At 49.5% G+C, this 26,579-nt stretch overlaps 1 protein-coding gene across 3 annotated transcripts in view; it reads left to right on the plus strand.

The window, feature by feature from the left end:
* The window catches only part of LARGE1 (LARGE xylosyl- and glucuronyltransferase 1), a 545,419-nt gene that overhangs the window by 509,428 nt on the left and 9,412 nt on the right, over nt 1–26,579 (plus strand). For all 3 annotated transcript variants that reach the window (XM_040490968.1, XM_040490969.1, XM_040490970.1), the window contains 2 exons: nt 3,997–4,275; nt 25,176–25,322. In XM_040490968.1, coding sequence (XP_040346902.1) covers nt 3,997–4,275; nt 25,176–25,322 — 426 coding nt within the window. The remainder of the gene's footprint in view (nt 1–3,996; nt 4,276–25,175; nt 25,323–26,579) is intronic.

The following is a 26,579-nucleotide window of genomic DNA, read 5'->3' on the forward strand; positions in this document are numbered from 1 at the left end:
TACGCCCCAGCGTCTTCTGCCCATCTGACCCTCACTCACCCATCTTCCCTCTCTTCTTGCTTGAACATGCTATACCCAGTTACCCCAAAGGCTGCTCCCTTTCCTTGGAAAGCTTCTCGCCTGACTCCTCAAGGCTGGGGTCTTCTCCTTATCCAAGTCTCAAATTCATGTGCCCATCAGGCCTTCCCCGGCCAGCCATCACAGTTACTCCATCCTGTTTCCTGTCTTGGTTGCCTTCTTTAGCCCTTCGCTCCCTCAGAATCTACTTTGGTTTGTTCTGTCTTTTCCCTCCACTGGAAAGAAGCTCCAGGAGCGCAGGAACCTTGTCTTTCTTGTTCATCGCAGGGCCCAGCACGTTCACCTGCACATTATAGATAATAAATATCTGTTGGCTGGGTGCATGTTTGAAAGGCAGAAACAGAACCTAAGGAAGAGTACAGCTGCCATATATTGAGTACCTGCTGTGTACCTTGCTTTGTGCCAGACGCCTCATAGAAGCGTAGTAAGTACGCTTGTCCCATGGTGGTTGTTACAAAGCTAGGGCCAAGCCCCACCATGTAAACACGGTTTAACACCTGTGTTTGTCTCCTGTTGGAAGCAAGTCACGTGGCCATCCCAGAATCGGTGTGGGGAGTATTAGCCGAGGGTGTAGATTGAGAGAGAGGAATAACTTGTAGCCCTTTGGTGATCTACAGAGGTTATCACTGTCCACACTGTGCACGTGTGGAAATGGAAGCTCAAAAGAACCATCATGACTTGCTCAGGTATACTGACACAGCTCAGAATTCCCACCCAGTTCTGACTCCAGAACCCATGGTTGCACTGCCACACCATGCATCCTGCCTTGCTCTGGTGAACCAAATTGGCTGTCTTGTAGGGAGTGAGTTCCCATGTCAGCAGAGGCCAACTGGCATTCTAGAGTCCCTTCCAACCCAGTCTTACAGGTTTCTGACCTGGCTGTCTCCTTGCCTGCTCCCCTTGATTCTAGACAGAGCACACGAGGCTTCCTGTCTCAGTAGGACTCCCTGGGGTGGCCCTGGCCTCAATCTAGCCCTTCCTGCCATTTCTTTGTCCTTTCCTGAGCCTTTGCCCTCCCCTTCCAGACATGAAGCAATGGTGGAAGTGGAGAAGAGCATGGGGCAAGTGAGTCGGGACCATGGGTCCTAGCGCTAACAAGCTCTTCCATTCGCTCACTACATGCTCGCCAAGCCAAGACCCTCTCTGAGGCTGAGCTCTTTGATCATAAAGATGGCATAATCTAAGAAAACCTCTATGATTCTTGCCAAACTGAAAATTCCATAGTTTCAGAATGAACCTTTGTCTCTTGAACCTTTCTCCATCGTCCCCTGTCCTTGCTGTGACTTTATCTTCCAGTGTAAGAGACCAAAGAGCGACTCAGCACAGAACTTTGTGTGGACAAGAGCTGCACAGGGGGACCCTAAGGAACAGGTGTGGGACACGCAACCAGGAGGAGGGTCAAGAGAATGGCGGGGTCTTTGAGACAGACCCAAGAATGAGGAGGAGGAGGAGGAGGAGGAGGAGGAAGGAAGGAACGCACAGAAGCTGACACCAGGGGAAGAACACATTTGTGTTTGGGGAAACAAGGAGAAGCTGCTTGGGGACATTTGTTTCAGCCTGCCAGCCATCCGCATGGAATAACCATCTGTGTTCTGCACACTGGAGTCCGACAAACCTGAGTGTAAATCCAGCTTCCCCACTTTGCAGTTACGTGACTTAAAAGAAGTCCTTCGCCTCCTTACCTGTAACACAGTGGTTAGAACCTCAGCTTTAGGGGCGCCCGGGCGGTTCAGTCGGTTAAACAGCTGACTCTTGCTTTCAGCTCACATCATGATCTTACGATTAGTGAGTTCAAGCCCTGAGTCGGGCTCTGTGCCTGCTTGGGATTCTCTCTCTCTCTCTCTCTCTCTCTCTCTCTCTCTCTGTCTCTCTCTCTCTCTCTCTCTCATTAAATAAACCTTAAAAAATTTTTTTTAAAGGAATCTCAACTTTATGGAATTAGTGTGAATGTTAAAAGCCAGTAACTGAAAATGTGGCCAGCACACTGGAAGCAGCAGAGAAATGGTGGAGATTTATTGTATCACAGTCACATTTTCTGTAGTATCATTATGATAGACCTCAGTCTCCCACTATTGTTCAGGTCCTGCCAGAAAGCTTAGTTTTGAGGCAGGAGAGGTGGGAAAGCTTAGGGCTGGTGGCGACAGGCAAGGAGTGGCTGGGTCATTGTTACTCTTTGTTCGCTGTACTCTTTATAGTAAAGCCCATGTGGGTGTGATGTATACCACATCAGCAGCACCTGAGAACCTGGAGTATTTGTGTCTCTGTTCTCATGCTAAACCTTTGGCAGAGCTGGCTCCCCACGCAGAAAGCTCAGAGTCAAAAACCCAGGCAGTGGGGGACTCCACCACAGGAACTGACCTCTCTTCCCAGCAGACACGCACACCTCCCACATCGCTGTCCCTCTAGCAAGCTCTTCCTTCCACATGTTAGAAATTATTCTTGCCCTTCACTCCCCAGATCTCAAAGGATTTGTACAAACAGCTGTCCCTTCCAAATGCACGGTCCCCACCCCGCTTCACAGATAGCGACAGTGCGGTGCACGTGGGATCATTCAAAATCTCGGGTTCTCTGAGCCCAGCGGAGAACAGGGTCTGTGGCTTAAGCCAAATGCACATTTCAGGGAAATCAGGCATTGTAGAGAATGCAGACCCTCTTTGAAAACTGGCTGTGGTCAATTTGATTAGTAAGTATAAAGTATGAGAAATGGAGGGCATTTTATCCTAGTGAATATCTTAATCCCCCGTCATGAAAGAGGAAGCAACTCCAGGCAATAGCAATTCACAGAATTACTGAGAGGAAACTCTGAAAGTCCATCGAGAAAGCCATTGACACAAGATAGGTGTGCCTGTTTTCTTTTGTTTAGAAGCAGGGAAATGCATGGAATCTATTTCCTGGTAATTGTCCGAATAAAGTGGGCATCCGACCAGGAGACTGCTGATTATGTACCTCTTGCTGGGCAGAGAAAAAATTGAAATAGGCTATTGCTGTCTCTTAACCATAGATCCTATCTGCCAGGCACTTCTAATGCCTTTGGGGGGTAAAAAATCTTTATAGATTTCTCTTCATTTTTGTAGAATCCTCTCCATTGGAAGCACCTCTTGTTTTTTCTCTGGGCTTTCTTCTTCCCTGCCCATAATCCTTGGCTTGGTGCCTGTCATGTTGCCTCGCAAAACTGGCTCAGACCCTGAGGCAATAAGGACTCTGACAAATGAAGACAGCGTAACTCCAGGCAAACTTTTGTCCCTGGCATTCACATGTTTTTCCGTTCCCAGTATTTGTTTCTTCTCACTGTCTCCAAGGCCCTGTCCCAGTACCCATCTGTACGGGTCTGGTCCACATCCAAGAATCCAAGCTGACTGGACATCTGGATTCCCCGGTTTCTCCATCAGAGAAATGATGGTCATGCACAGGGTTGTTGAGGGAGTTCTGGAAAGGGTCTGGTGCATAGTTAATGAGTCGGTGATCATAGTTGTTATCACCCCTGTTTTAATGCTCCTTGTAACTGATGACCCCAGTTTGGCCAAATCTTCTATGGCTGGTCACTGCTTTAGCAGAGCAGTGTGGCTCTTGTACATCTTTGCTGAGAGAGGAGAGGCAACGGAGTTTTGAGCTGGAAGGGGATCTTTATATCATTTAATATAATCATCCCCACCCCTGGGGAAAGAGGAGTCTGAAAAGAGAAGGCCGATAGTAGGATATGACTCTGTCAGTATCACACCTTCAGTTGGAAGCAGATAAAGACAAGAACCAGAAAGGTAAGTGTCTTTATGGCCATTTTATAGATAAAGGAACTGAGGTTGGATTGGGAGCTGGTTGACCAGGTGTCTGTGGCGGTGGAGCTGCCCCCACCCCCTCAGGAGGCTGGGTGGATGGTACGTGGACCAGGTCCCCGTGGCTCACCTTCCCTGTCTCGTCCAGGCTCCAGATGCTCGAGGCCATCTGCAAGCACTGGGAGGGACCCATCAGCCTGGCCCTCTACCTGTCGGACGCTGAGGCCCAGCAGTTCCTCCGCTACGCACAGGGCTCCGAGGTGCTCATGAGCCGCCACAATGTGGCCTACCACATCGTGTACAAGGAGGGCCAGTTCTACCCCGTGAACCTGCTGCGCAACGTGGCCATGAAGCACGTCGGCACACCCTACATGTTCCTGTCGGACATCGACTTCCTGCCCATGTACGGGCTCTATGAGTACCTCAGGTGAGGACCATGGGGACATCAGCTCATGCAGGATGGTCCCTAGGCGCTAGTCCAATCCTTCCCTCTTAAAGATGGTCCTCTCGGGTTTGGAAGGGCCATCAGGCAAGCCAGCGTCTTCATTTTCCTGACGAGCAGGCTGGAACCCCACTTTGCATATGGAAATGTTAGTGGCAGAGCTTGGTCTCAGAAACATCTCTTGTGCTCCCAGTCCAATGCTCTTTCTGTAGCTGCTATGAAAACGTGTCGTCCCTCTTCCAGTTTTGGATCAGATGACCTTCATCTAACCATTCTAGAAAGATCACTGCCTATTCTGTAAAACAGATCAGAGTGATGGTGAAGGCTAACATTTATTGAAGTGCTTGCTGAGTGCCAAGCGTGGTTCTGAGTGCGTGACAAGTAGTTCATTCCCACCCCCTGCAGTCCCTGCGCTGGGAACTATTATTATCTTTATTTTCCGAATGGGAGTGTGTGCAGCTGAGATCGCGAGCTGTTAGCACAAGGTTATACACCTACTGCGGGAGCTGGGGTCAGCCGGCCCGACTCCAGAGCCACGTGCTGAATTTCCATCTTGGCTGCCTCTCTGACTGTCCAGTGACCCTTTCCAGAAGCTCTGCCCATGTGGAGGGGCAGGCATCCAACAGCTGGAGAGAGCCCTCGGCTCATGTCAGGCATAGATGGCTGTGTGGGGAATGGCATTTATTATGAAATAACAACCAATCTGAACTGAAAGGCACTGTTGAATTCATATAGCCCTAAAGTCCCCATGTGAGAAAACTAAAGTCACAAGATGTAAGTGGTCAAGCCTTTTGTTTTGTTTTCATTCTTTATTGCTGGCTTTTGTCAGCACGAAATATCTCTGCTACCCGGTGAGTGTTTGCCTGGATCCAGGTACCATGAGAGGTGGTTTGCACATATGAATTATCCTGCTGGAGCCTCACATCAAACCCAAAAGGCAGGCATAGTTACCCTCCTCAGACTGTGGGCAACCGTGAGGCTCAAAGGGGCAGAGTCTCCTGCTTGCTCCAGAATTTGAACCAGTGTCTGTTAAATTCCAAGTGGGCAAGTCGCCCTGCTTCATACATGTCTGGCTGCACCCAAACCAGGTAGGATCTGAATCCTTTCTCTCCTGCTCTCTTGCCCTCCCTCCCTCTGTGTGTGTGTGTGTGTGTGTGTGTGTGTGTCCGTCTGCCTCTGTCTCTCAGTCTTTCTCTTACTGTCTCCATCACTCTTTTTTTTTTTTTTTTTGAAATGTTTGAGAGAGAGAGAGAGCACGCACAAGCTGGAGGTGGGACAGAGAGAGAGAGAATCCCAAGCAAGGCTCCCTGTTGTCAGTGCAGAGCCCGACATGGGCCTCGAACTCACAAACCGTGAACTCATGACCTGAGCTGAAATCAAGAGTCAGATGCTTAACCGACTGAGTCACCCAGGTGCCCCTGTTGCTCCCAGTGTTAAAAAAGCCTCTTCTTCCAAAACACTTTCAGCCATTTGTCCTGAAGCCAGAGCCACAGGTGTGATCGAAGCTCCCTCCGCACCCTACTCTCTGGAGCAAGGGAAGGCAGCCTGTGTTCTCTGTCCACTTTTCTCAACCAGATTTCCTTCCAGGGTGATCTTGGGGTTTCATAACTTCAATCCCTCCCCTATGCACAGGAGGAGCCCCTTCCAATCTCCCTCTGTCTCCACCAGCAGGGTCTGCGACCCTGGAGCAGCATAACCCTCGGCCAGGGAGGATGGGAGGTGTCTTCCCGAAGAGCATGGGCTTTGGGGCTCCAGGAATGGATCTGTCCTCCAGCTCTGCTCCAGCTGGGCCTTGGAAGCCCAGTGTGTGGGCTCAGGGTGCCCTCGTGTGGCCAGACTGTGTTCTCAGCGCCTGAGTCGTGTAGATCTGAAGCCACTGCAGCCTGCAGGCTCTGGGAGTCCCTCAGGAACAGACAGTGGTTGGGCCGCCCTCCACCAAGAAGAGAGAGGAATCAGGGTTAGATTGCGGGGGCCGTCCTCCTGCTGTGGAGCTATTCTGCGGGAGCACCTGAGGGGCCTCCATTCCCAGGAGTTAAGGTGAACCGGTCCTCTCTTAAGAGTGTGTGGTCTGCTCCCCACCTCCAAGCACTATTTTATTATCTTACCTCATGGGCATAATGGTTTTAAAAACCATCACACATGAACAGATTGTTTCTATGTTGTACTCCTATGTTGTACTGATCAAAGACTCTATTAATCTCTAATCAAGACCTTACTCAAAATGAGGTAAGCAGTGTTGCCCACTAATTAACATTTTCTTAACACCCAGTCACCTGAGGCTCGGTTGGCCTTTGCCACCTTGTTACAGGAAGGTGCGTGGTCCCCTCGGGGGTTTTGAAATAGTGCACATGGCTTCTACCGCTCTGCTGCTCTCTTCACAGGCCCTGTAGCAGCCCAGAGACCCTACCCTGAGTGAGAAGAAATGATCTTGTCCAATCTTTTTTTTTATTAAGTTTTTCATTTTAATTCCAGTATAGTTAACATTCAGTGATATATTAGTTTCAGGTGTACAATACAGCGATTCAGCAGTTCTGTACATGACTCCGTGCTCAACATGATAAACATATCTTTAATCCCCATCACCTATCCCCCGCGCCCCCACCCACCTCCTCGCTGGTAACCATCAGTTTGTTCTCGATAGTTAAGAGTGTGTTTCTTGGTTTCTCTCTTTTTTTTCCTTTGCTCATTTGTTCTTAAATTCTACATATGAGTGAGATCATATGTTATTTGTCTTCTACTGACTGACTTATTTCTCTCAGCATTATATTCTCTAGCTCCATCTATGTGTAATAAATGGCAAGATTTCATTCTTTTTTATGGCTGATTAATATTCTGTTGTGGGGCATGTGTATGTGTGTGTGTATATATATACACCATATCTTTTTTACCCATTCATCTGTCTGTGGACACTTGGACTGTTTCTGTATGTCTATTGTAAATAATGCGGCTATAAACATTGGGGTGCATGTACCCCTTTGGATTAGTGTTTGTGTATTTTGGAGGTAAATACCCAGTAGTGCAATTACTGGATCGTGGGGTAGTCCTATTTTTTAACTTTTTGAGGAATCTCCACACTGTTTTCCAGAGTGGCTGCACCAGTTAGCATTCCCACCAACAGTGCAAAAGGGTTCCCTTTTCTCCACATCCTCACCAACACCTGTTGTTTACTGTGCTATTGATTTTAGCCATGCTGACAGATGTGAGGTGGTATCTCATCATGGTATTGACTTGCATTTCCCTGACGATGAGTGATGTTGAGCATCTTTTCATGTGTCTGTTGAGCATCTGGATGTCTTCTTTGGAGAAGTGTCTGTTCATGTCTTCTACCCATTTCTTAGTTGGATTATTTGGTTTTGGAGTGTTGCATTGTATTATCCAGTCTTCTCTTTAAAGTATACATGTGGAAACTTGGAACAGGGAAGCTGTGTCTTGCCCGTCTAGAGTGAAAAGACATTGTGACTCTCCTGATTCTTCTTCCCTTCCATCTTGTCATTCGTGTATGAACTTTTGTAAGGTACCTACTATGTGCCCCCATGTATGTGAGCCACACAGAGAGGAACTATGAATCCCAGCATTTACAGGCCAGCAGGAATGACCATTAAAGATGTAAATTCTTGAGGTTCTGTGAGGGACCGTGCCCCCTCCCAATGGAATTCACCTAGTCTGGGGTGGGAGGAAGGATGTCCTGAAGAAGATAGATCGAAGCGGAGGCTGAGTGGGAATTTGCTGGTAGAAGTAGCGATGTTCCAGGTAGAAGGAGCTGTCCATTCCAGAGGTGCAGGGTGGTGAGAGCCTTGATGAAGAGAACAGCAAGAGATGATGTGGCCAGAAATGTAAGCCAGAGTGGGTCCCGCAGAACTTCGTGTAAAACATGCTGAGGAGTTTGGACTCCGTGAGGGAGGAAAGCAATGGAAGATCATGGAGAGAATGGCCGGATTAGATGTTCATTTCAGGAAGATCATTCTGGTTGCTTTGTGATCAGCAGGGCCAGAGGAAGGGGGATAAGTGAGGGGACGATTGCCTTAATTCAGGTGGGAGGCACTGAGGGCCTGACACAGGGATCAGAAGCAGCAGGGTGACAGTTAGATGGACCAGTGAGGGATCCTGCAGCTGAAATCAGTAACTTTCTGCAAAGGTGTCTAGACGTTGAAAGGGAAGAGGAATCTCTTCCAAGTGCTGCCACCCAAGTCTTCCTTTGCAAAGCCTTCGCCCAGAAGTCCTGCCTGCTTTGGCCCACATGCTGGCCACCTGTTGATCCGCTGTGCCCATTCCTTCCAGGACTGGGCAGGATATCTTGGCATTGATTTTGAGTGTTATGGTGGACAGGACGCTGGCTGAGACCCAGGAATCCTGTTCCCACTCACCCCGTGTGCTGTAGTGAACTGTGTGGCTTCCAGCAATCCTATTTTTACCAGCCTGTTTCCGCATTGTAAAATGAAGAAATGAACTTTTATCAGGAGGTGGCAGAAATGCAGTCTTGGCCTAAAAGAGCCAAGAATGCTGAGCCCAGCCCCCACCTCTGGCTGCTGGCTTCTCTCCACCCTAATTGTGGCATGATTGCTTTGGGAATGGGGGACAGGGCTGAGGTCTTCATATTTTTCAAGAGAACCTGGAAACTTGGATTTTTGTGTTTTGATTTTTAATGTTGACAACTAATTTAAAGAACAAAAACAAAAACACTATTGAGCCCCAAATCAAATATGTCTTCAGGCTGAATAGAACTTCCCACCCCCATCCTGTGCCACCAGTTTGTGACCTCTGACCTAGGTAATTCCTAGGCACCAGAACTGGGGGGACTGGTCAAGAATATGATTCTATCGGGCGCCGCAAATAAGCCCGTACTGTTCTTCTCATATGAAGATAACCATATTGGCTTGCCATCAGCTTCTGGAAAATTTTGTCCCCAGTGAACGGGATGAATGTGTTTCTGATCCAGACACTAAAAGTGGATGTGCTTCGTGACCAGTATTATATCATTACTTTGGGATGAGGTTAAGAGTACTGCTTGCCATGAGAGTCGTGGACCCCAACAAGGCCAGCGGACCCTCTTCGAGACTGACTTCTTCAGCATCGATTTCCAACAAAACGCTCTCCCCAAACTCTGTTAAAACGTTAATATTAAAAATGAGGATAGTTACAATTTCTTGAGCCCTTAACATGGGCCAGCAAGCCTGCCAGCTGCCTTGTTATACGTCACCTCTCTTGTTCACACTTCTCTGTGAGGTAACGGTTATTACAGGTGACCAAACTGAGGCCCCAGCGAAGTAAAATTTTAGTGTCAGTGGAGGAAGGTGGGCTTGCCTCTGTGACACCCTGCTCCCTAATGGAAGGGGCCAGACCACTCTCAGACCCCGGGACACCAGCACAGGCTGACTGGCAGCCCTCTCACTGGACCCCCCCAGACATTCGTATCATCCTTTTGGGGGGACCTTTCCCCACACAGTCCAGCATCATGGCTCCCCTCAGCAGTTGCTTACCAACCAGCTAATATTACAGCAAAAACAAACAGATCAATTGGAAAATAATGAAATCAGTTATTCGCACGGACACAGCTGCAGAATTTCACTGAAATCTCTCACCCGCCTCTTCGCCAGTTCCTCCTAAAGGAGCTGGTAGATGTGTGGCTTCCACTGGATCTCAGAAGCGTCAAGTGGGATTCAGCGGGGCGCAGCAGACCTGCATCCGAATCCTGGTTCTTACCAGGTGTGTGACTTGGGGCAGTTTCGTCTCTCCAATCCTATGTTTTCTCAATGAATAAAGGGGCTAATGATAGCCTCGTGTGAGGGAATGGTCAGTATACAGCACTCAGAATTGCTCACAACACTCAGAATTGGACTTCATTGCCAGGCCCCCACCCCCACCCCTTCCCACTGCAGACTGCCAGCTTTGGTGCCCCCGGGTGACTTCATATAACCACCTCCACTTTTTTTCTTATAAAATGAGAAGCTGTGTAGTTATATTCACTTATTCAAAAAAATATTTAGTGAGTACCTATTATGTGCCAGGAAGTGTGCTGCATTGTGACAGTGCTGTCCCTGGAGTCATTCAGACTTGCCTTTCTTTTTCTTTTTTGTTAAGTTTATTTATTTTTGAGAGACAGAGAGAGAGGGAGTGCACAAGTAGGGGAGAGGGAGATACAGAATCCGAAGCAGGTTCCAGGCTCCGAGCTGTCAGCACAGAGCCCGACGTGGGGCTCGAATTCACAAACTGTGAGATCATGACCTGAGCCAAAGTCAGACGCTTAACCCACTGAGCCACCCAGGTGCCCCCAGCCTTGCCTTTCAATTCTGAGTACCCTTTACTCAGCTTTTAGTTGGCCTCCAGAAAGGTACTTAACTTTCTGTAACTTTTTTTTTTCTTCATTTGTGAAATAGGGATCATATTATTCCTTCCCTCTTAAGGTCCTGGGAAAATTAAATATAGTAGTATTTGCACAGCACCTGGCAAAATGCCTTGGAACGTGCTTCATTCCCCGAATTGTCATGGCTGCCGCGGCCCTGCACTGTTCCAGGCGCGGGGCTATCTCGGTGGGCAGAACAGGCCCCGTAGGTTCCTGCCCTCATGGGGTTTACATTCTAGGGGCTACTCTCAACTGTCGTTGCTGTTGCTGTTCTTGTTATTGGTACAGACAGAGAAGATCCAGGAGTTCAGACTCACAGCCAGGTGACCCAGTGTGGTGGACAGGGGAGGCCTTGAAAAGAGTTGGGTAGTCAGTAATGGACTCGAAGGACTAACAGGCGTAGAGGCCTGATACATCCTGGCACTTTCAAGGGCTGTTCCGGAAGGTAGAGGGAGATCCATGAGACTGGGCAAGCTTCCCGCCCCTTTCACTAATCCTGAAGAATCCTCATCTTTGTTCACTGCCTGAAACTTAAAACATCTGCTTTGCAAATGTTGCTTTTGCTTTCTAGGGGACGAACATGCCACCCTACGCGGATACTGTATTCTGACAGCGTGCAGGAATGACAGATTTCAGTTTTATTCTATTCTCTCCAGGATGATGTCTAACCACCTTCCCGCATCAAATTTCCCTTGGCACACATAGCTTCTCTATAAATACTTGTTGAACGAGTGCAGAAATCTGAAAAGACCAGGCCGAGGTAGCACCAAGCAAGGCCGACTGGCTGCCTTCCAAGAGCCATGACTACATGGCACTTCCTCGGGTTAATTCATCATTTAATCCTGCTATCTCGATGACATTTAACGTTTATTGAGCACTTACTATGTGCCAAGCACTGTGACCAGCACTCTGCCTGTATCTTCTCATTTCACCTCATCACAACTCATTTTAGAGACGAGGTGGGTTAGACTAAGAAGCATGCCCTCAGGCACAGCATTGCCAAGGGGACAATTCACTTATCTTGGGCTTATCCCAAGGGTTCTACGCTTATGGTGTTTATTGCTCCCATTGCCTGATGAGGAGCCCATCTCCACCGCCATCATGATGGCCACGCCCATCCTCACGGGTTGTATTTGTCAAGTGCTATTCCATGCATTGGAGAGCTGTCTTCACCTCTACATGAGATAACCCATTTAAGCCTCACAACCGGGCCCCCCCCCCCCACCACCACATGCACAGAGAAGAGAAAGCTGTGGCACGACGGTGTAACTTGCTCGAGAGCACAAGCTGGTGAGGGTCCAGGTAGGATGTGAATCGGGCAGCCTGCCCCAAAGCTGCCCTCCTAACTTCGGGGGTATTGACTGCCCTCCCATAACCCACAGCCAACACTTAACAAAGTGCCCTCACAGAGAAAGCGCTCCCCGAAGTTTAGCCCTGATTGCTAACAGTAAATATGGTGGCCATGGGGTAGTTAAATAGGGGTCGGTAGGGATGTTGAGAATTACATGAGGTGGTGAATATGGAGTCCCTAGCGTGGAGCGTGGTGTTGTAACTATAGCTATTTCGTTGTTTAAAAATTTGCCCCCAAGACTCATTTTCAGCTTCTCTTTCTTCCTGACCCCTCTCTGACTGACAGGTTCTCTCTCTGGATATGTTAATGCCACCAATTTCGGAGCCACGGGATCTTGCTGGGGCCTGGGAGCCCCCTGGTTCTCCAGATCTCATCCATTATGTGTGTCTTTTACAGTCGCATTCTCTGTGGGCAGCCTGATCACCCTCATTTACAAGTCTTTGCTGTTGTCCCCACATACCTCCTGGAAGCCTGTCTGCCAGGAGCTCATTTCCTGGGCAACTGGAATAGGGTCTGAGTCCACCCTGTTACCTGCCTCCCTGTTCAGGGAGGAAGCAGGACTGGCTGTGTGAGGCCTGCCTCTAAGGTTATCAGCACAGTAATCAGGACAGCGGCACTCTGCCCCTGCCTTCCCCCGCCCTGAGGGAGGCTGCTGAGCCCTCAGAGATGCGGTTCAGGTGAACCTGAACCTGGTTCAGAGCCCCAACACTCTGGTTAAAGCCATGCTTACATCTAGTGCTACTGAAGCTAGGTGGTTTAAGGGGTGGGGATGGGGGCAGCTGGAGACAGGGGCCTCTCCTAGCCTCCCTGAGACACACACACACACACACACACACACACACACACACACACGATGGGGTTGTGGAGTGGTGGGGGTGTGGAGCTGATGGCCAAGAAAGAATTCTTGAAACGTCTTTGGTGCAAAAAAAGGTGATTTTATTAAAGCACGGGGACAGGACCCTTGGGCAGAAAGAGTTACATTATAAGTGTGACGGGTGACCATTTATATACTATGGAGTTGGGGCACCTGGGTGGCTCAGTCAGTTAAGCATCTGACTTCGGCTCAGGTCATGATCTTGTGGTTTGTGAGTTCGAGCCCCACGTCGGGCTCTGTGCTGACAGCTCAGAGCCTGGAGCCTGCTTTGGATTCTGTGTCTCCCTTTCTCTCTGCCCCTCCCCTGCTCATGCTCTGTCTCTCTCCCCAGAATAAATAAACATTATAAAAAAAATTGTATACTAGGGAGTTAGGGGAGGTAAAGACAAAAAAAAGGGGGGGGGGAATTTCCAAATGAGCTTTCTATGCTAAAGAGGACTTCTAGGATACCGGAGGCCTTGCTATTGTCAAGTTAAAGTTGTTTTCTCTCTAGTAAGACATTAGCGTTGGGACAGGACGGGGGTTGCTGGAGAAATGTGTGACTCTGTGTTCTGTCTCAAGTATCTATCCGTGGGCTGCAGGTTATAAAGCAACTTAACTTTACCTACCATTCCCTCCTTGCCTGTTCCCCACATCACTGTGGAGGGGAGGGTGATTTGGGGGCTCCAGGAAACTAAGTCTAAGGATTTCTGGAGATTAGGCTGTTGAGAAGATTGCCTTTTTCTTGTAGTTTACTAAGACATTTGTAAACTAATGAAGACTTGGGTCCTCCAGGACTGTGATCTCTATCAGTTAACCATTTGTTTTCTTTCCTTTCCTGTGTCCTTGGGCAGCCAGGAGTGCCTGAGTACTATCACACACATCCCACGGAGTGGGGGAGGGGTTGCGAGGTGTCAGTTTGCCTTATGCTCCCTCACCCCCCCCCCCACACACACACACGAATGCCCTTCCTTGCCCCTCCCCGGTTGGTTACACCTGTGGCCACACTAGCCTGCTGCTTCTCACCATCTGAGCTCACTTACGGGTTTGGTTTGCATCCTGCCCACCCACTAGCTCCAGGAAGAAGCTGAAATCAGGAAAGGGTCTGAGGGTGAGCCTCAGACGTGTGCCTCAGCTTTCTCTTCGAGCAGGGACCACCTCAGCTGTGCCCACGTACTCCTGGAGAACATCACCAGAGAATGTGACCGCACAGCAGTCTGCGAAGGAACAAGGAAGGAAGGAGCGTTTTACAAGTGCCTTCTGTGTACCAGGCACTGTGCTACGTGCTCGACAAATGTTCTCCTTTTTATGGCGACCCAGTCAGTGCACAGGGCTTCCATTCCCATTATCCAAGCGAGAGGATGAACGTGCAGAAGATAAATGTGCCCAGAAGTCCTGTGGATTAAGGGGCAGGACCAACCACAATTTCAACCCAGTTTTGGAAACTCCATCATTTCCAAAGGATAACCTTCACAATACCGTCCTCTCCTCCATAGGACAACCATAGACGAATTCCTTCATTCTCTGTACACTTTTTGAGTGCCTACTGTGTGCCAGAGCTAGATACACAGCCGTGGACGAGGTGCGTCCCTGACCTCAGGCCTGGCAGAGCTGACAGGTTACACACGCAGGCTGTCTGCATGCTGTGACCGCGGCCACCTCCCACCATCCCTAGCGAGCAGAACTGTCCAGAACCACCTCCCACAATCCCCAGCGAGCAGAGCTGTCCAGAAGGAAGCAGTCCCCAAGAAGATGTGGGCCCATCATCCGAGGGATGCGTCAAGGCCAGCAGAGGTGGGCAGGTGCAAGGGCAAAGCTCCTCCTGCTGGCTGTGCACAAAGCCTTAAGAGAAAGCGTGAGGCCGTTCTGGGGTTTCAGAAATAGGTGCACACTCCAGCATAACTTTCCTTCCCGCCTCCCATCCCTCTTGAATATGACTTTCACCTAAGTCCCCAGGAGCCCGTAAGAGCTGCTTGGACTCCTTACAGCTCAGGTTTGATTAAACAGCATGCTCTCTGATACCGGATGCTGCCGACTGGGCTGTGCAAATGCAAGGCTCCGAGAGCTGATGAGCCTCCTCCTTCTCTCCTGGCATTTCGACGCCAGCCCCAGTGCCTTCAGCCCGTGGTTCCCAGCAGTCTGTCACTGGTCAGCATTGGCCCCAGCCATTCATCGCACCGCCACAAAATACCAGCTCGGCCAATTCTGTTATGGGAGCAGAAGTTCGCACGAGCAGAAATCAAGGATTCCCCCCCACCCCCACCCCTGCCCAAAGGTAGACAGAACAAGAGATATCCAAATGGTAACCAGCACCACAAGGGCTGATGCCCAAAGCAGTTCCCTGATCAAAGCCGACGCAAGGGGGAAGCTGCTGTCCAGAAATTCTGGGATGGAGTTCTCCAGCTGAGGGCAGAGGGCGTGGTCTTAGTACCAAATGAGAGAGGAGTCGGGGAAGATGGAAATGGAGAAGTGTCAGATTTGACAATGAAGGGACACTACTGATCGTGGCCAGATCCGGGGCCTCGATGGCAGACTCCACTTGTTTGAAGAAAGGAAGTCGCCAGTGTGGGAGGCTCAGTAAGCCAGCACATCGGTGCTCACGTCTCCAGACACCGCCTGTGCTCTGGCCTCTGCCCCACCTGGCTGCTGTGAGGAAGGGTCTGCCGTGAGGATAAGCATATGGGCTGTAGCCACCGGTGTCTCCCTCCTTCCCGTTCCCACTGGCTCTTCCATCAGCTGCCTTGACCCATGGACTCCAAGAGGCTCAGTGCTCCAGGTGTAAAGTCCCCACATGAACAGAGTTGGCTGAGACAGATCCCATGATTATTGATCTTTCCCAGTTATTTCTAAGCTGGTGCAGCCTTAACTAAAACAGTGATTGTCATCACCTTCACTTGATAATGATGATGTGATGATGGTGATTGCACCTGCCAGCTGGGTTATAAGGCAAATTGCTCAGCCTCTTGGAGTCTTAGTGGCTTCATCAGTAAACTGGAAATACTGGTGCCTGTGTCCTACATGGCAATGATTCAAGAAGTGAAGCATATAAAGTGTTTAAGATGCTTGGTACTGAACATACATAAGCATTCTTTACTACCGTCTCTTAACCACCTACAGTGAATGTACCAGGCATTTCTAAGAAATTCAGTTTCCCCAAACCTTATGTGCTTTCTCATTTTCAGAGCTTTGCAAATATTTAGAGCCCCCTCCCCTAACCAGCTAACTCCTGCTTCCTCGAACACAGTGGTGGGAAACTCTCTGTGACTCTGCACCAGAGAGCCCTGCACTCCTGTCTTCCTCCCCCCCCGCACTTTGAGCTCTGTGCAGACAGGTTATATCTGTTCACTCAGCTCTCTACTCCGTTTCTATGCCTGGTTTCATAAATGTCCATTAATTAATGAGTGTAGTATCTCAGTTCTGTTAATAACCAGGTCTGTGAAATGTTTATTATCAAGATAAGGAAACAAAAGCCCAGAGAGTTGAGCTAATTGCCCTGATTGTACAATTAGTGAAGGGGTAGGGTTCAGATAGGATCTCTGTCATCTAAAAGATCACACTTGGGGCGCCCGGGTGGCTCAGTCAGTTAAACGTCCCACTCTTGCTCTTGCTTAGGTCATGATCTCAAAGTTCATGAGTCCGAGCCCCACATCAGGCTCTGTGCTGACAGTGTAGATCCTGCTTGGGATTCTCTCTCCCTGCCCCCTTCCCCTTCCCTTGCAATCTCTCTCTCTCTCAAGATGAATCAACTAAGATCACGCTCTTTCTTACTATTCAGCCTCCTTCAAACTGGCACCCCCCTGAGGGAGATTCAGCCCTCAAATGCATTGAATTTTAGCTGCCTCCTCCTGAAACTTCAGGCTACCTGGCCACAGGGATGCCACAATGCCATGTGGCTACCACACAGCAGGAGTTGAAGAGCATCTCAGTGAGAGGTGTGGGTCCTGGTTCATCCCATCCCCTGCCCTTCTCCCTTTTGCCTGCCCAGAACTGACACCTGATGTCCGCTATCCTCCACTGCCCTGCCTGCCCTGCGGCTGTGCCCCCCCACCCAATATAGACTGAAACAGGAAATAATTCCAAAACCATTTCTTCCTGTTCAAATTTGACTGTGTTGTCTCCTTTTTAAAAATTTTTTTAAGTTGTATTTATTTTGAGAGAGAGAGAGAGCATGAGCAGACGAGGGGCAGAGAGAGGGAGACAGAGAAAATCACAAACAGGCTCTTCACTTCAGCGATGGAGCCCAATGCAGGGCTCGAACCCGCAAACCGTGAGATCATGACCTGAACCAGAATCAAGAGTCAGATGTTTAACCGACTGAGCCACCCAGACGCCCCTCTCATTTTTATGTACATTGGAGATAGATTATTTTTCTCATTTTGTTTTCCTAAAAATAATGTCAAATGGGGTTGGCAGTGCCTAAGCCCATGCCCGTGAGAGAGGAAGCTTTTGTTTCAGGGAATTCTGAACAGAGCAGAGTGCAGGTAAATAGAGAGGAAGGAGTTAGCTAATCCTTTGAGGGAAACTGGCAAGTAACTCAAGTCCCATTTGCAGGCAAATCGTGACCCTTTGTGGGACCCCTAGAGGGTCTAAATGGAAAACTTGGCCTCCTCTCCTGGCTCCCAGCACACTGTTAAGAGGTCAGGTGTCAGTGGGGAGGTTTTACTTATTTCCCCTCCACCGCACCATGCCGGTCAGTTCTTTCCAACCTCTAATCACATAAGGTGAAACTAAACATTTTTCACAGCAAAGATACTCATGACAACAAGGTTGTATGTTTTTGCCAAGTGTAAGGTCCCATTTCTTGGCAAGTGACCCTGGCCTCTCTGAACACCCCTGCTTCCACCATAGCCAGCCTCTTCTGACCATCAGCGTGCATGCTAGGTGGGGGACGAGGGGCCAGCATGGTGACGTGGATCCCGTTCCTGACAAATGATTTGACCCTCCTCTTATGTTGATTTGGTTCATTTCTGCAGAAGTACGGGCAGGCCATGCCAAATGGCCATGGCTCTCACACCCACGCATTATCTGGTCTTGGCTGCTGCTTCGGGTCCAGGTGGCAGCCATCAAGGGAGAAACCACGTTGCCAAAATCCAGTGGTTAGTGCCCGCTTCTCCTCTTCACTCCTCCACAGCATTTGACCGCTGATGGCTGCTCCATTTCTTTCTTCGTGTTTTAACCGAAGTACATCCCTGTCTCCTGGTGGTTCTTGACTTTATTAGTCCCTCCCTGTAATTCTCATTGCTGGCTACTTCTCTTCTCATTCCACCATCCCTCGGTGATGTTGTTCAGTCTTGTGGCTTTAAAGGCATCTGCCACTGATCCCCAATATAGCTCCACCCAGCCCTGTCCCTTGACCTCAAAACTCCTATGTCCCAATGGCCTTCTCGGTGCCTCTGCTCAGTTCTCCCATGAGCATCTCAAATGAACTGTTCAAAACTGAAGTCTCATCTTCCCCCAAAAGCCCACGCCAGCATCTCTGTTGATAGCAACTTGTCTTCCCATGATGTAAGCCAAGAGCCTTGGGTCACCTCCTGTACTCCACTTTCACAGCCCACGCCCAATGGGTCAAGAAATCCTGCTGGCTCTAAAACCAGGCTAGTCTTTTTGCCTTCATTGTTACTAGCTTGGTCCAAGCTAGCTCACCTGCATCACCTCAGGAGCCTCCTGACTGATCTCCCTGCTTCTGCCCGTGCAGCACTGGAACCTCTTACCAACAAGGCAGCCAGAGAGACCCTTCTTTTTTAGAGAGTGAGAGAGAGAGAGAGAAAGCAAGCAGGGGAGAGGGGCAGAGGGAGAGATAGAGAGACTCTTAAGCAGGCTCCACTTTCAACATGGAGCCCAACACACGGCTCAATCCCATGACCCTGGGATCATGACCTGAGCTGAAGTCAAGAGTCAGAAACTCGGGGCGCCTGGGTGGTGCAGTCGGTTAAGCGTCCGACTTCAGCCAGGTCACGATCTCGCGGTCCGGGAGTTCGAGCCCCGCGTCGGGCTCTGGGCTGATGGCTCAGAGCCTGGAGCCTGTTTCCGATTCTGTGTCTCCCTCTCTCTCTGCCCCTCCCCCGTTCATGCTCTGTCTCTCTCTGTCCCAAAAATAAATAAACGTTGGGAAAAAGAAAAAAAAAAAAAAGAGTCAGAAACTCAACCAACTGAGCCACCCAAGCACCCCTAGAGGGATTCTTTTAATATAGAAAGCAGCTCATCTCACCCCTTAGCTCAGAGTCCCCAGTGGCACTGCATCTCACTAAGTAAAATCCCAAGACCTCTGTATTGGTCTCCTGTGGCTGCTGTCACAAATCACCATGAACATACTTGAAAACAACACAAACGTATTATCTTACAGTAGTGGAGGTCAGGATCGGAAATCAGTCTTTCAGGGCTGAAATCAAGGCACCCCAGGCTGCGTTCTTTCTGGAGGCTGTAGGGGAGAATGTCTTGCCTTCTAGGGGGATCCACATTCTTTGGCTTGTGGCCACCTCACCCCTACCTCTGCTTCCATCATCCCATTTTTCTTTCTGACTCTGACCCTCCTGCTTCTGTCTTATAAGGACCCTTGTGATTACACTGCACTCACTCAAGTAAAACAGGATCATCTTTCCATCTCAGCATCTTTAATCACATCTGCGAAGTCCTATTTGCCAAGTAAGGGTGCGTGTTGCCAGGTTTCTGGGATTAGGACAGGGACACTTTCAGAGGAGAGGGAGTGCCGTTCTCTTGCCCACCTCAACCTTCAGTGATCTACACGACCCCATGTGACCTGCAGCACCCCTCTTCCTTCGTTGCCTCTCTGGCCCCACTTTTAGGGACTCTCCCTGTTCCTTATTGTGCTCTCGTCATTAGGACCTTTGCACTGGCTGCTTCCTTAGCCTGGAAAGCGCCTGCCCCAGATCACATGACTGCTCCCTCACCTGCTGCTCACCCTTCTCCGTGAGGCCTTCCTGGACCATTCTATCTAAAACTGCCACCCACTCCCCACCCCTGGCATTCCTAATACCCCTCACCCAGCCCCTTCCTCTCTCACAGAAATTCTTGCTTTCCAATAGTAACTCACTTACTGTTGTGTCTCCGTCCTGGAAATGTCAGCTCCACGAGGACAGGAATGTCTGCCTGTTGTATTTACTGATGTATCCCAAGCGCTCACACAGCCTCTGGCACGTGGTGGAATAAGTGAGGACATGAACAGATGAGTAGCAGAGTCAGACCTTGGCCAGTGCTGGCGCCAGCCTTTGGGACCCCAGTCAAGCCGCTGTGAGAAGATGGGTGGGCAGTCGTGCTAGTGGCCGTCGTGCATGGTGTGGTTACTGTCTGCAGGGCTCTGTTTAAGTGCTGTGTGGTCCTCACAGACCCCCTCTGAGACTAGTGCTGTTGTCACCTCCCCCGTGATCACAGATACAGAAACTGGCACAGAGAGGATAAGTGATCCACCAGGATGCAATGCTGGGCAGCCCAAGCCCTTGTCCTCACCACTGATGGAGTGAAGTCAGAAGAGCTTTGCAGTGCCCTGTTCCTTATTTCTCTGAGATGCTCTTCCGTAATCTCTTCGTGCCTGGTACCTGTTTCCCTGGTGACAGAGACCTGCCTCTTGGGCAGAGGATGGGGTGAAAAGAGATTGAGAGAGATGGAGGGAGGGGTGTATGTGCTTGTGTGTATGGATGTGCACACGCACTGGTCAGGACCAGTCTTGGGGTTTGGTCATTCGAAACCCCAGGAAGCCTGTCTACCTTACAGGGTACCCTTTCGTGCTGTTTCTTTGACATGACACTGAGCCCGGGCAAGCCTACAGTCCGCTCTCTGCCACCCCGTCAGTTGGTATAGGAATCCTCCCTGCTCATGTCCTCTCCCCTGCTCACCACTTTTCCCAGGCAAGAGCAAAGCAGGCGGTATTTGTAGACTTGAGCAAGCTATGGGAAGATGCCTAGGGAAGATGTGCAGGAGAGAGCACTAGTAGGGCTCGAAGACAGATGCCACCCAGCGCACGGTCTCCCTCCCCCCGTCAGCTCGGCCAGATCAGACGGGGCCAAACTTAATCTGCCGGGAACACCTGACTTGTTTTGGCCATGAAGAAGGACCCAGAGATGTGGCTGGAGACAGAGGTCTAACACAGTCTGTCTCTGTAGATAAGCAGCTTGGCAGCCAGAGTCCCGCCCCAGGTGTGAGAGTGCGTTCTATTTCCCGCCTCCCCTGCACTCACACATCTCCTGCAACAGGCCCATCAGTAAGCCGAGCCGGAAGGGGGAAGGGGGTTGTTTGTGAAGCAGCTATTCTAAGTCAGGCACTGGGTCGGGCTCCAGAGGGACTGTTCTGCTTCATCCTTTCAGCAGCCCTATTGGTAAGAGTCATCATCTCCACTTTGTAGACGGGGAACCTGTGAGCAGGAGAAATGGAGCATCATGCCCAAGGTGGCAGGCAGGATTTGAACCCAGTGCTGGCTGGCCCCAGGTCACTTGCATGTGCTGCACAGGGTTCTGAACTACTTCAGTAGAAGCCTAAGGTTTCTTTTAAGAGTCCCTCAGTCCAGGGGCGCCTGGGTGGTTCCGTTGGTTAAGCATCCCACTCTTGATTTTGGCTCAGGTCATGATCTCACAGTTGTGGGTTCGGGCCTTGTTTTCAGGCCTTTATTTCCAGTCAGCTGATTGTAAACGTTAATTATATCCATGAAATATTTTCATTGCAACATCTAGATGAGTGGTTCCACCAAACAGCTGGCAGCATTGCCTCCCTAAGTTGGCACATAAAAGCAACCGTCTCATAGGCTGAACCATCACATATGCAGTGCTTAACGTGTGCTAGGCATGGCACCAAGTATTTCCATATGCACGTGTGCTTTTCCTCACCAAAATATTTAACGAGAGCATGAACTCTGAATCTCAGAATGGTTCAAGTGACTTTCTAGAGTCAGAACTAGAAGCTAAGTGTGTCTGATTGCTCCTGTACCAGACTGCCTTCTAGAATCTACAGTGTTAATCTAGATTTAGGATTCTAAGAGGAATGAGTGAAGTGACCAAAAGTCACTCAGCCTGTCAGGGCTGGCTCCAGAACTCAGGTCTCTTGGCTCCCGGTCTAGCCTTCTCACCTCAACTATACTGCCCCTCTGTTCCCTGAAGATTCTGCATTGGAAACACTCCATCTCCTGCAGGACTCACTTTCCAGGTAAATAGTGGAGGCATGCTGTGCATCCCTAGGTGGTCCACAAACCCCCAGCAAGGGAAGGAAGCCGTGTGGAAGGATCCAAGCTGTCTTTGCCATGTCCATGAGCAGATGTGCTCAGAGTCAGCATCCTGGAACCACTTTACTGCTGCAACAACTTCGTAATGAGACCCATTCAGGACATCGATATCAGAACCTCTTTGAACTGAGTCTGTAATGGGCCTATCTAGTGACAAACCCATCTTTGTGGCAGTGCGTGTTTCAGGGAGATTAAAGGGAATTTGCAGAAAGCACTCCAGAATCTGATGCTCTCTATGCAGGGAAATAAGGCTTTCTCGGGCTGCATTTTGTGAAGCATGCTGCTTACTGGGTCTGCTTACTCTGGGCCTTGCAACATATTGATCAGGGTGGTTTGGCTGCAAGCAACAGAAACCAATGGTAGGCAGCTTAATAAAAATGAAAAGAAATCAAAGGAAAACAAGACAAAAACTAGTTGAGTGGTATTTCTTATGGAATCAAAGTAGAATCTGGAAAAACCAATACCTGAGACCATAATTAACCTGGGCAGCTCTGGGCCCCTCTGCAGCAGAAGTTCAGAAGCCTCGGGGCGCCTGAGTGGCTCAGTTAAGCATCCGACTTCAGCTCAGGTCATGATTTCATGGTTTGTGAGTTCGAGCACCACATCGGGTTCTGTGCTGACAGCTCAGAGCCTGGAGCCTGCTTCGGATTCTGTGTTCCGTTCACTCTGCCCCTCCCCTGCTTGTGCTCTCTGTCTCTCAAAAATAAATTAAGATATTAAAAAAAAATCTTTTTCGAAGTTCAGAAGCCTCTAGAGTGCTGCCTGACATTAGTACATGTCAGCTCTTTGGTTTTCAGTCTCTGCATCTCCGTTCAAACTTCCAAGAGTGAGAAACTGATTTGCTCAGCCTGAGTCAAGTGTCTGCCCCTGAACACTGCCCTGGCCGTGTGTTCTGGGAGCTGCTCCTCCACACAGGGACGACGAGAAGGGGAGTCACCTTTGAGCAGGCAGCCTGAGAAGTGGCCACCGTGACTGTGATTATAAAAGTAATAGAGATAGACACACGCGCATTCCTGGATCTCTGTTGTGGCTGTGTATGCACGCTTCGCCCATCCCTTTGTGGTTCAGAGCTACTGGCCTCCCACGCTTTTTCCAATTATCTTAACACAATTATCTGCAAATGCAATCTTGGGCTTTTAGCATCCTGAGATATTTGAGACAAGAATGTAAATACCAGGCAGGAAAGATGCGGCCTATTTTGTTCAGTCTGTGTCTCCCAGTGCCTAGTGTGGTGCCTGGCACATAGTGGGTGTGCTCAGTGATTGTTCAATAAGTAGCAACTATCTATCCGTGCTGGGAGGGGGGGACCTCCCAACCCCTCCTTCCTGGTAGTTGCAGGGGCTCTGCTACCTGGTGAGTCCAGGGAAATTCTGTAGACCCATGTGTCCCATCCTCAACACCCAGAACCAGTAGATAAGGTATCTAGTTTTCCTGGAGGAAAGGTGACGAGCCTCAGTTCTGCTGATGTCTAATATAAGATTGATATAGAAGAGAATGCTTGGCCGTGGATGAGGGAATCTTTGGTGTTTGAAGCCATGAAGTCATTGTTCAGAGACACAAAGCAGGAGAGGAACGCAGACCAAAGCTGTCTGACTCAGACTTGTCCTCCAACTGGCTAAATATAGCTCACCCAGATTCTATCTTGGTGTCACCCTCTATGAGTCTCCCCAGAAATAGTGCCATCGGGACCATATATGATTTGGTATATAGTGAACATAACACAAGCCTAATTCTAAAGAATGAACTACAAATGATATTCAGAGCATTCTAAAATGACCTTCTGGTCCATCTCTCAGCCACCTCTACTCAAGGGGACACTGGTGCGACCCCTTAAGCAAGGGTAACTTCCGAGACCTGTCCTTATTCTGACCTCATCATGGATGGATACCAAGCCCTGCCTCATCCTTCTCAAACTGCGGCTCTGTTCTTGCCCCATGCTGGCCCGGGATAACAGTTACTAAATGGTAGCATGACTTCCCTTTGCAGACCAGTCCCTGCTTACGCATAGGCTCAAAGTTGTGTCGAGTGAAGTGACTTTAACAATACGGCGATAAGTTGTATTGCTATGGAACTGCTGCTTCCAGTATTTTGCAAAATGCCTTCCAGTGCCTCGATTCCCCCAAGGAAGACTTCAGAGATAATAAGCAAATAGCCCTTGCTGGCATTGAGACCCGAGAGTCAGTGGTCTGAGCAGGAAGCCAGAATGAAGTACCATAGTTGTGACCAAAAGGGCTCATAGGAAGACCAAAGCCGGAATAATGATGGTGTCGTGGCAGAATAGTGACCTTTTGTTGCTACAAGTCAGCCATGTGCCGAGTGTACCGAACAGCATCTGTATTTATATTACCTTGTTCAGCCTCCACAACAGCTCCAGGAGGGAGAGATCATTGCCCCGTTTTAGGGAGGAGGAACTGAGGTAGTAAGAAGCTAAATTACTTGCCTGGTACAAGACCCATCATCTTTCTGTGTCCATTACAAACCTCCTGCTCTTCTCCCCTTCAGAATGGTGGCCACAGAGCTAGGCAATGGCAGACGAATTTAGAAGGGCAGGAGCTGGGTCTCAGGGGAGTCGAGCAGAAGGCCAGGGTCAAAGGTAGGAGTGAGTAAGAGGATGGAGAATGTCCCACCCTTGCATGGAATACCAAAGCTCTATTGTATTGGGTGCTGGCTGCAAGGGGCAGGCCTGGCTAGTTTAAAGGTTCAGGGTCTGGGGGATTCAAGGGGTTGAGGAGTCCAAGAGAGGCGACCCAGAAATGCCCAGGTTGGTGATCACGTCATCAGCTTTACGTCTGACGATGCCATGTGGCCAGTGGCACAGCAGGAGTGTGCGGTCAGCGCAGTGGCTCCTGCAGGCTGAGCTCCAACCCCCCGTGAGTCCTTGGAGACCTGCCTTCTGCACTTGGCTCAGAGGTGACATTGCTTCTCTGGACTCCTGAGTGGTATTGGACTGGCTGCTTGGCCTCCCCAAGCCTCGGTTTCCCCATCTTTAAACTGAGAGTTTGACTTGGGCTTTCTGTCCTCCACCCCCTTGTGCCAACCCTCTCCCTGTCCTCACGTGGGAAAGGCTTTTGCCTGGTATCATGAGACCCTGTTTCTGCCTGCCCTCTCTTTTCAGGAAGTCTGTCATCCAGCTTGACCTTGCCAGCACCAAGAAAGCGATGATTGTCCCTGCATTCGAGACACTGCGCTACCGGCTGTCTTTCCCCAAGTCCAAAGCGGAGTTGCTGTCAATGCTGGACATGGGGACTCTGTTCACATTCAGGTGAGTTGCCCTCGGTGCCATCCCTCCTGGGGGTGTCCGGGACCTTCTTGGAAACCCAGGCACCAGAGCTGCTGGCCCAGAAATTTGTTGCTACCTTAAACCTTTTAAAGGCCAGAAGAAGCACCATTGGCCCCTGCTAGGTCTTTGGAATATTCTTTCTCTTCCCACATGCCGTGTGCTCTGTTTTGCACATGGGTGGTGGACGTCATGTGTCCAGATGGAAGGATCGGGTCGTCAGGTAGGAAGTTCAGCTTATACTTGATCCCATTTCCTCTCTCTGAATTCTGTCTTTGGTTTGTTTGTTACTTCATTCATCTGGGAAATGGGTTCGTCCTGTTAGCATGATGACTCCTATTCCCCCTTTTCCTTTTTCTGTGAGTGGTCTGGTCTCCAAGGTCCTCAGGCCTAGGATGGGCTCATGTAGCTTCAACAACTAATGGCATCAAGGTGACTGCAGGGTCACATATAGCAGATGGGGCCACTGACTTTGCTATTGCCCAAGTGACAGGTCTGAACAAGCCTCTCACTTGCCTGACTTTCCAAGTTCCCAAAGTCCTGCAGGAGCATCGCAGGGGAGCTGCCCTGCCACCTGTCCACAGTGCCCCGAGAGCGTGTGCACCTGCACAGGTGGGAAGGGGCTCCGACTCCCAGAAACAGGCTGTAAGTGTAAACAGTAAGTGTAGTGCCCTTGGGGGAAGTATGAGTCCTCCCCGGTCTCACGACAGAACAGTCTGAAGACAGAGCCACTGCTCCCATCTCCGATTTTACAGAGAAGCCTCCGCTTTGAACAGTGTAAGAATGGCCAACGCCACCTTGGAGTGAAAAATCATACATTTCTAGGCAACCCGAATTTTACCAAAAAGATTGTAATAGTGGGGCACCTGGGTGGCTCAGTCAGTTCAGTGGCCAATTTCGGCTCAGGTCGTGATCTCACGGTTCATGGGTTCAAGCTTTGCATCGGGTTCTGTTCTTACACCTCAAAGCCTGGAGCCTGCTTCAGACCCTCTGTCCCCGCCTCTCTCTGCCCCTCCCCCACTCATGTTCTGTCTGTCTTTCAAAAATAAATAAACATTAAAAAAATTTTTTTAATAAATAAATTTTTTAAAAAGATTGTAATAATAACTTAAGTTTCCATACTACTTCTAAGTTACTAGAAGTTTCTAGAAGGTTTTCTCAAGTTTTATTTTGGGAAAGTACCTTCATGAGATAGGTTATTCATTCAACAATTTGGAGATGATCCTTTTACACATTTTATTT

The sequence above is a fragment of the Herpailurus yagouaroundi genome, unplaced genomic scaffold (assembly GCF_014898765.1).
Source record: "Herpailurus yagouaroundi ecotype Mexico unplaced genomic scaffold, PumYag 182, whole genome shotgun sequence".
Lineage (NCBI taxonomy): Eukaryota > Metazoa > Chordata > Mammalia > Carnivora > Felidae > Herpailurus > Herpailurus yagouaroundi.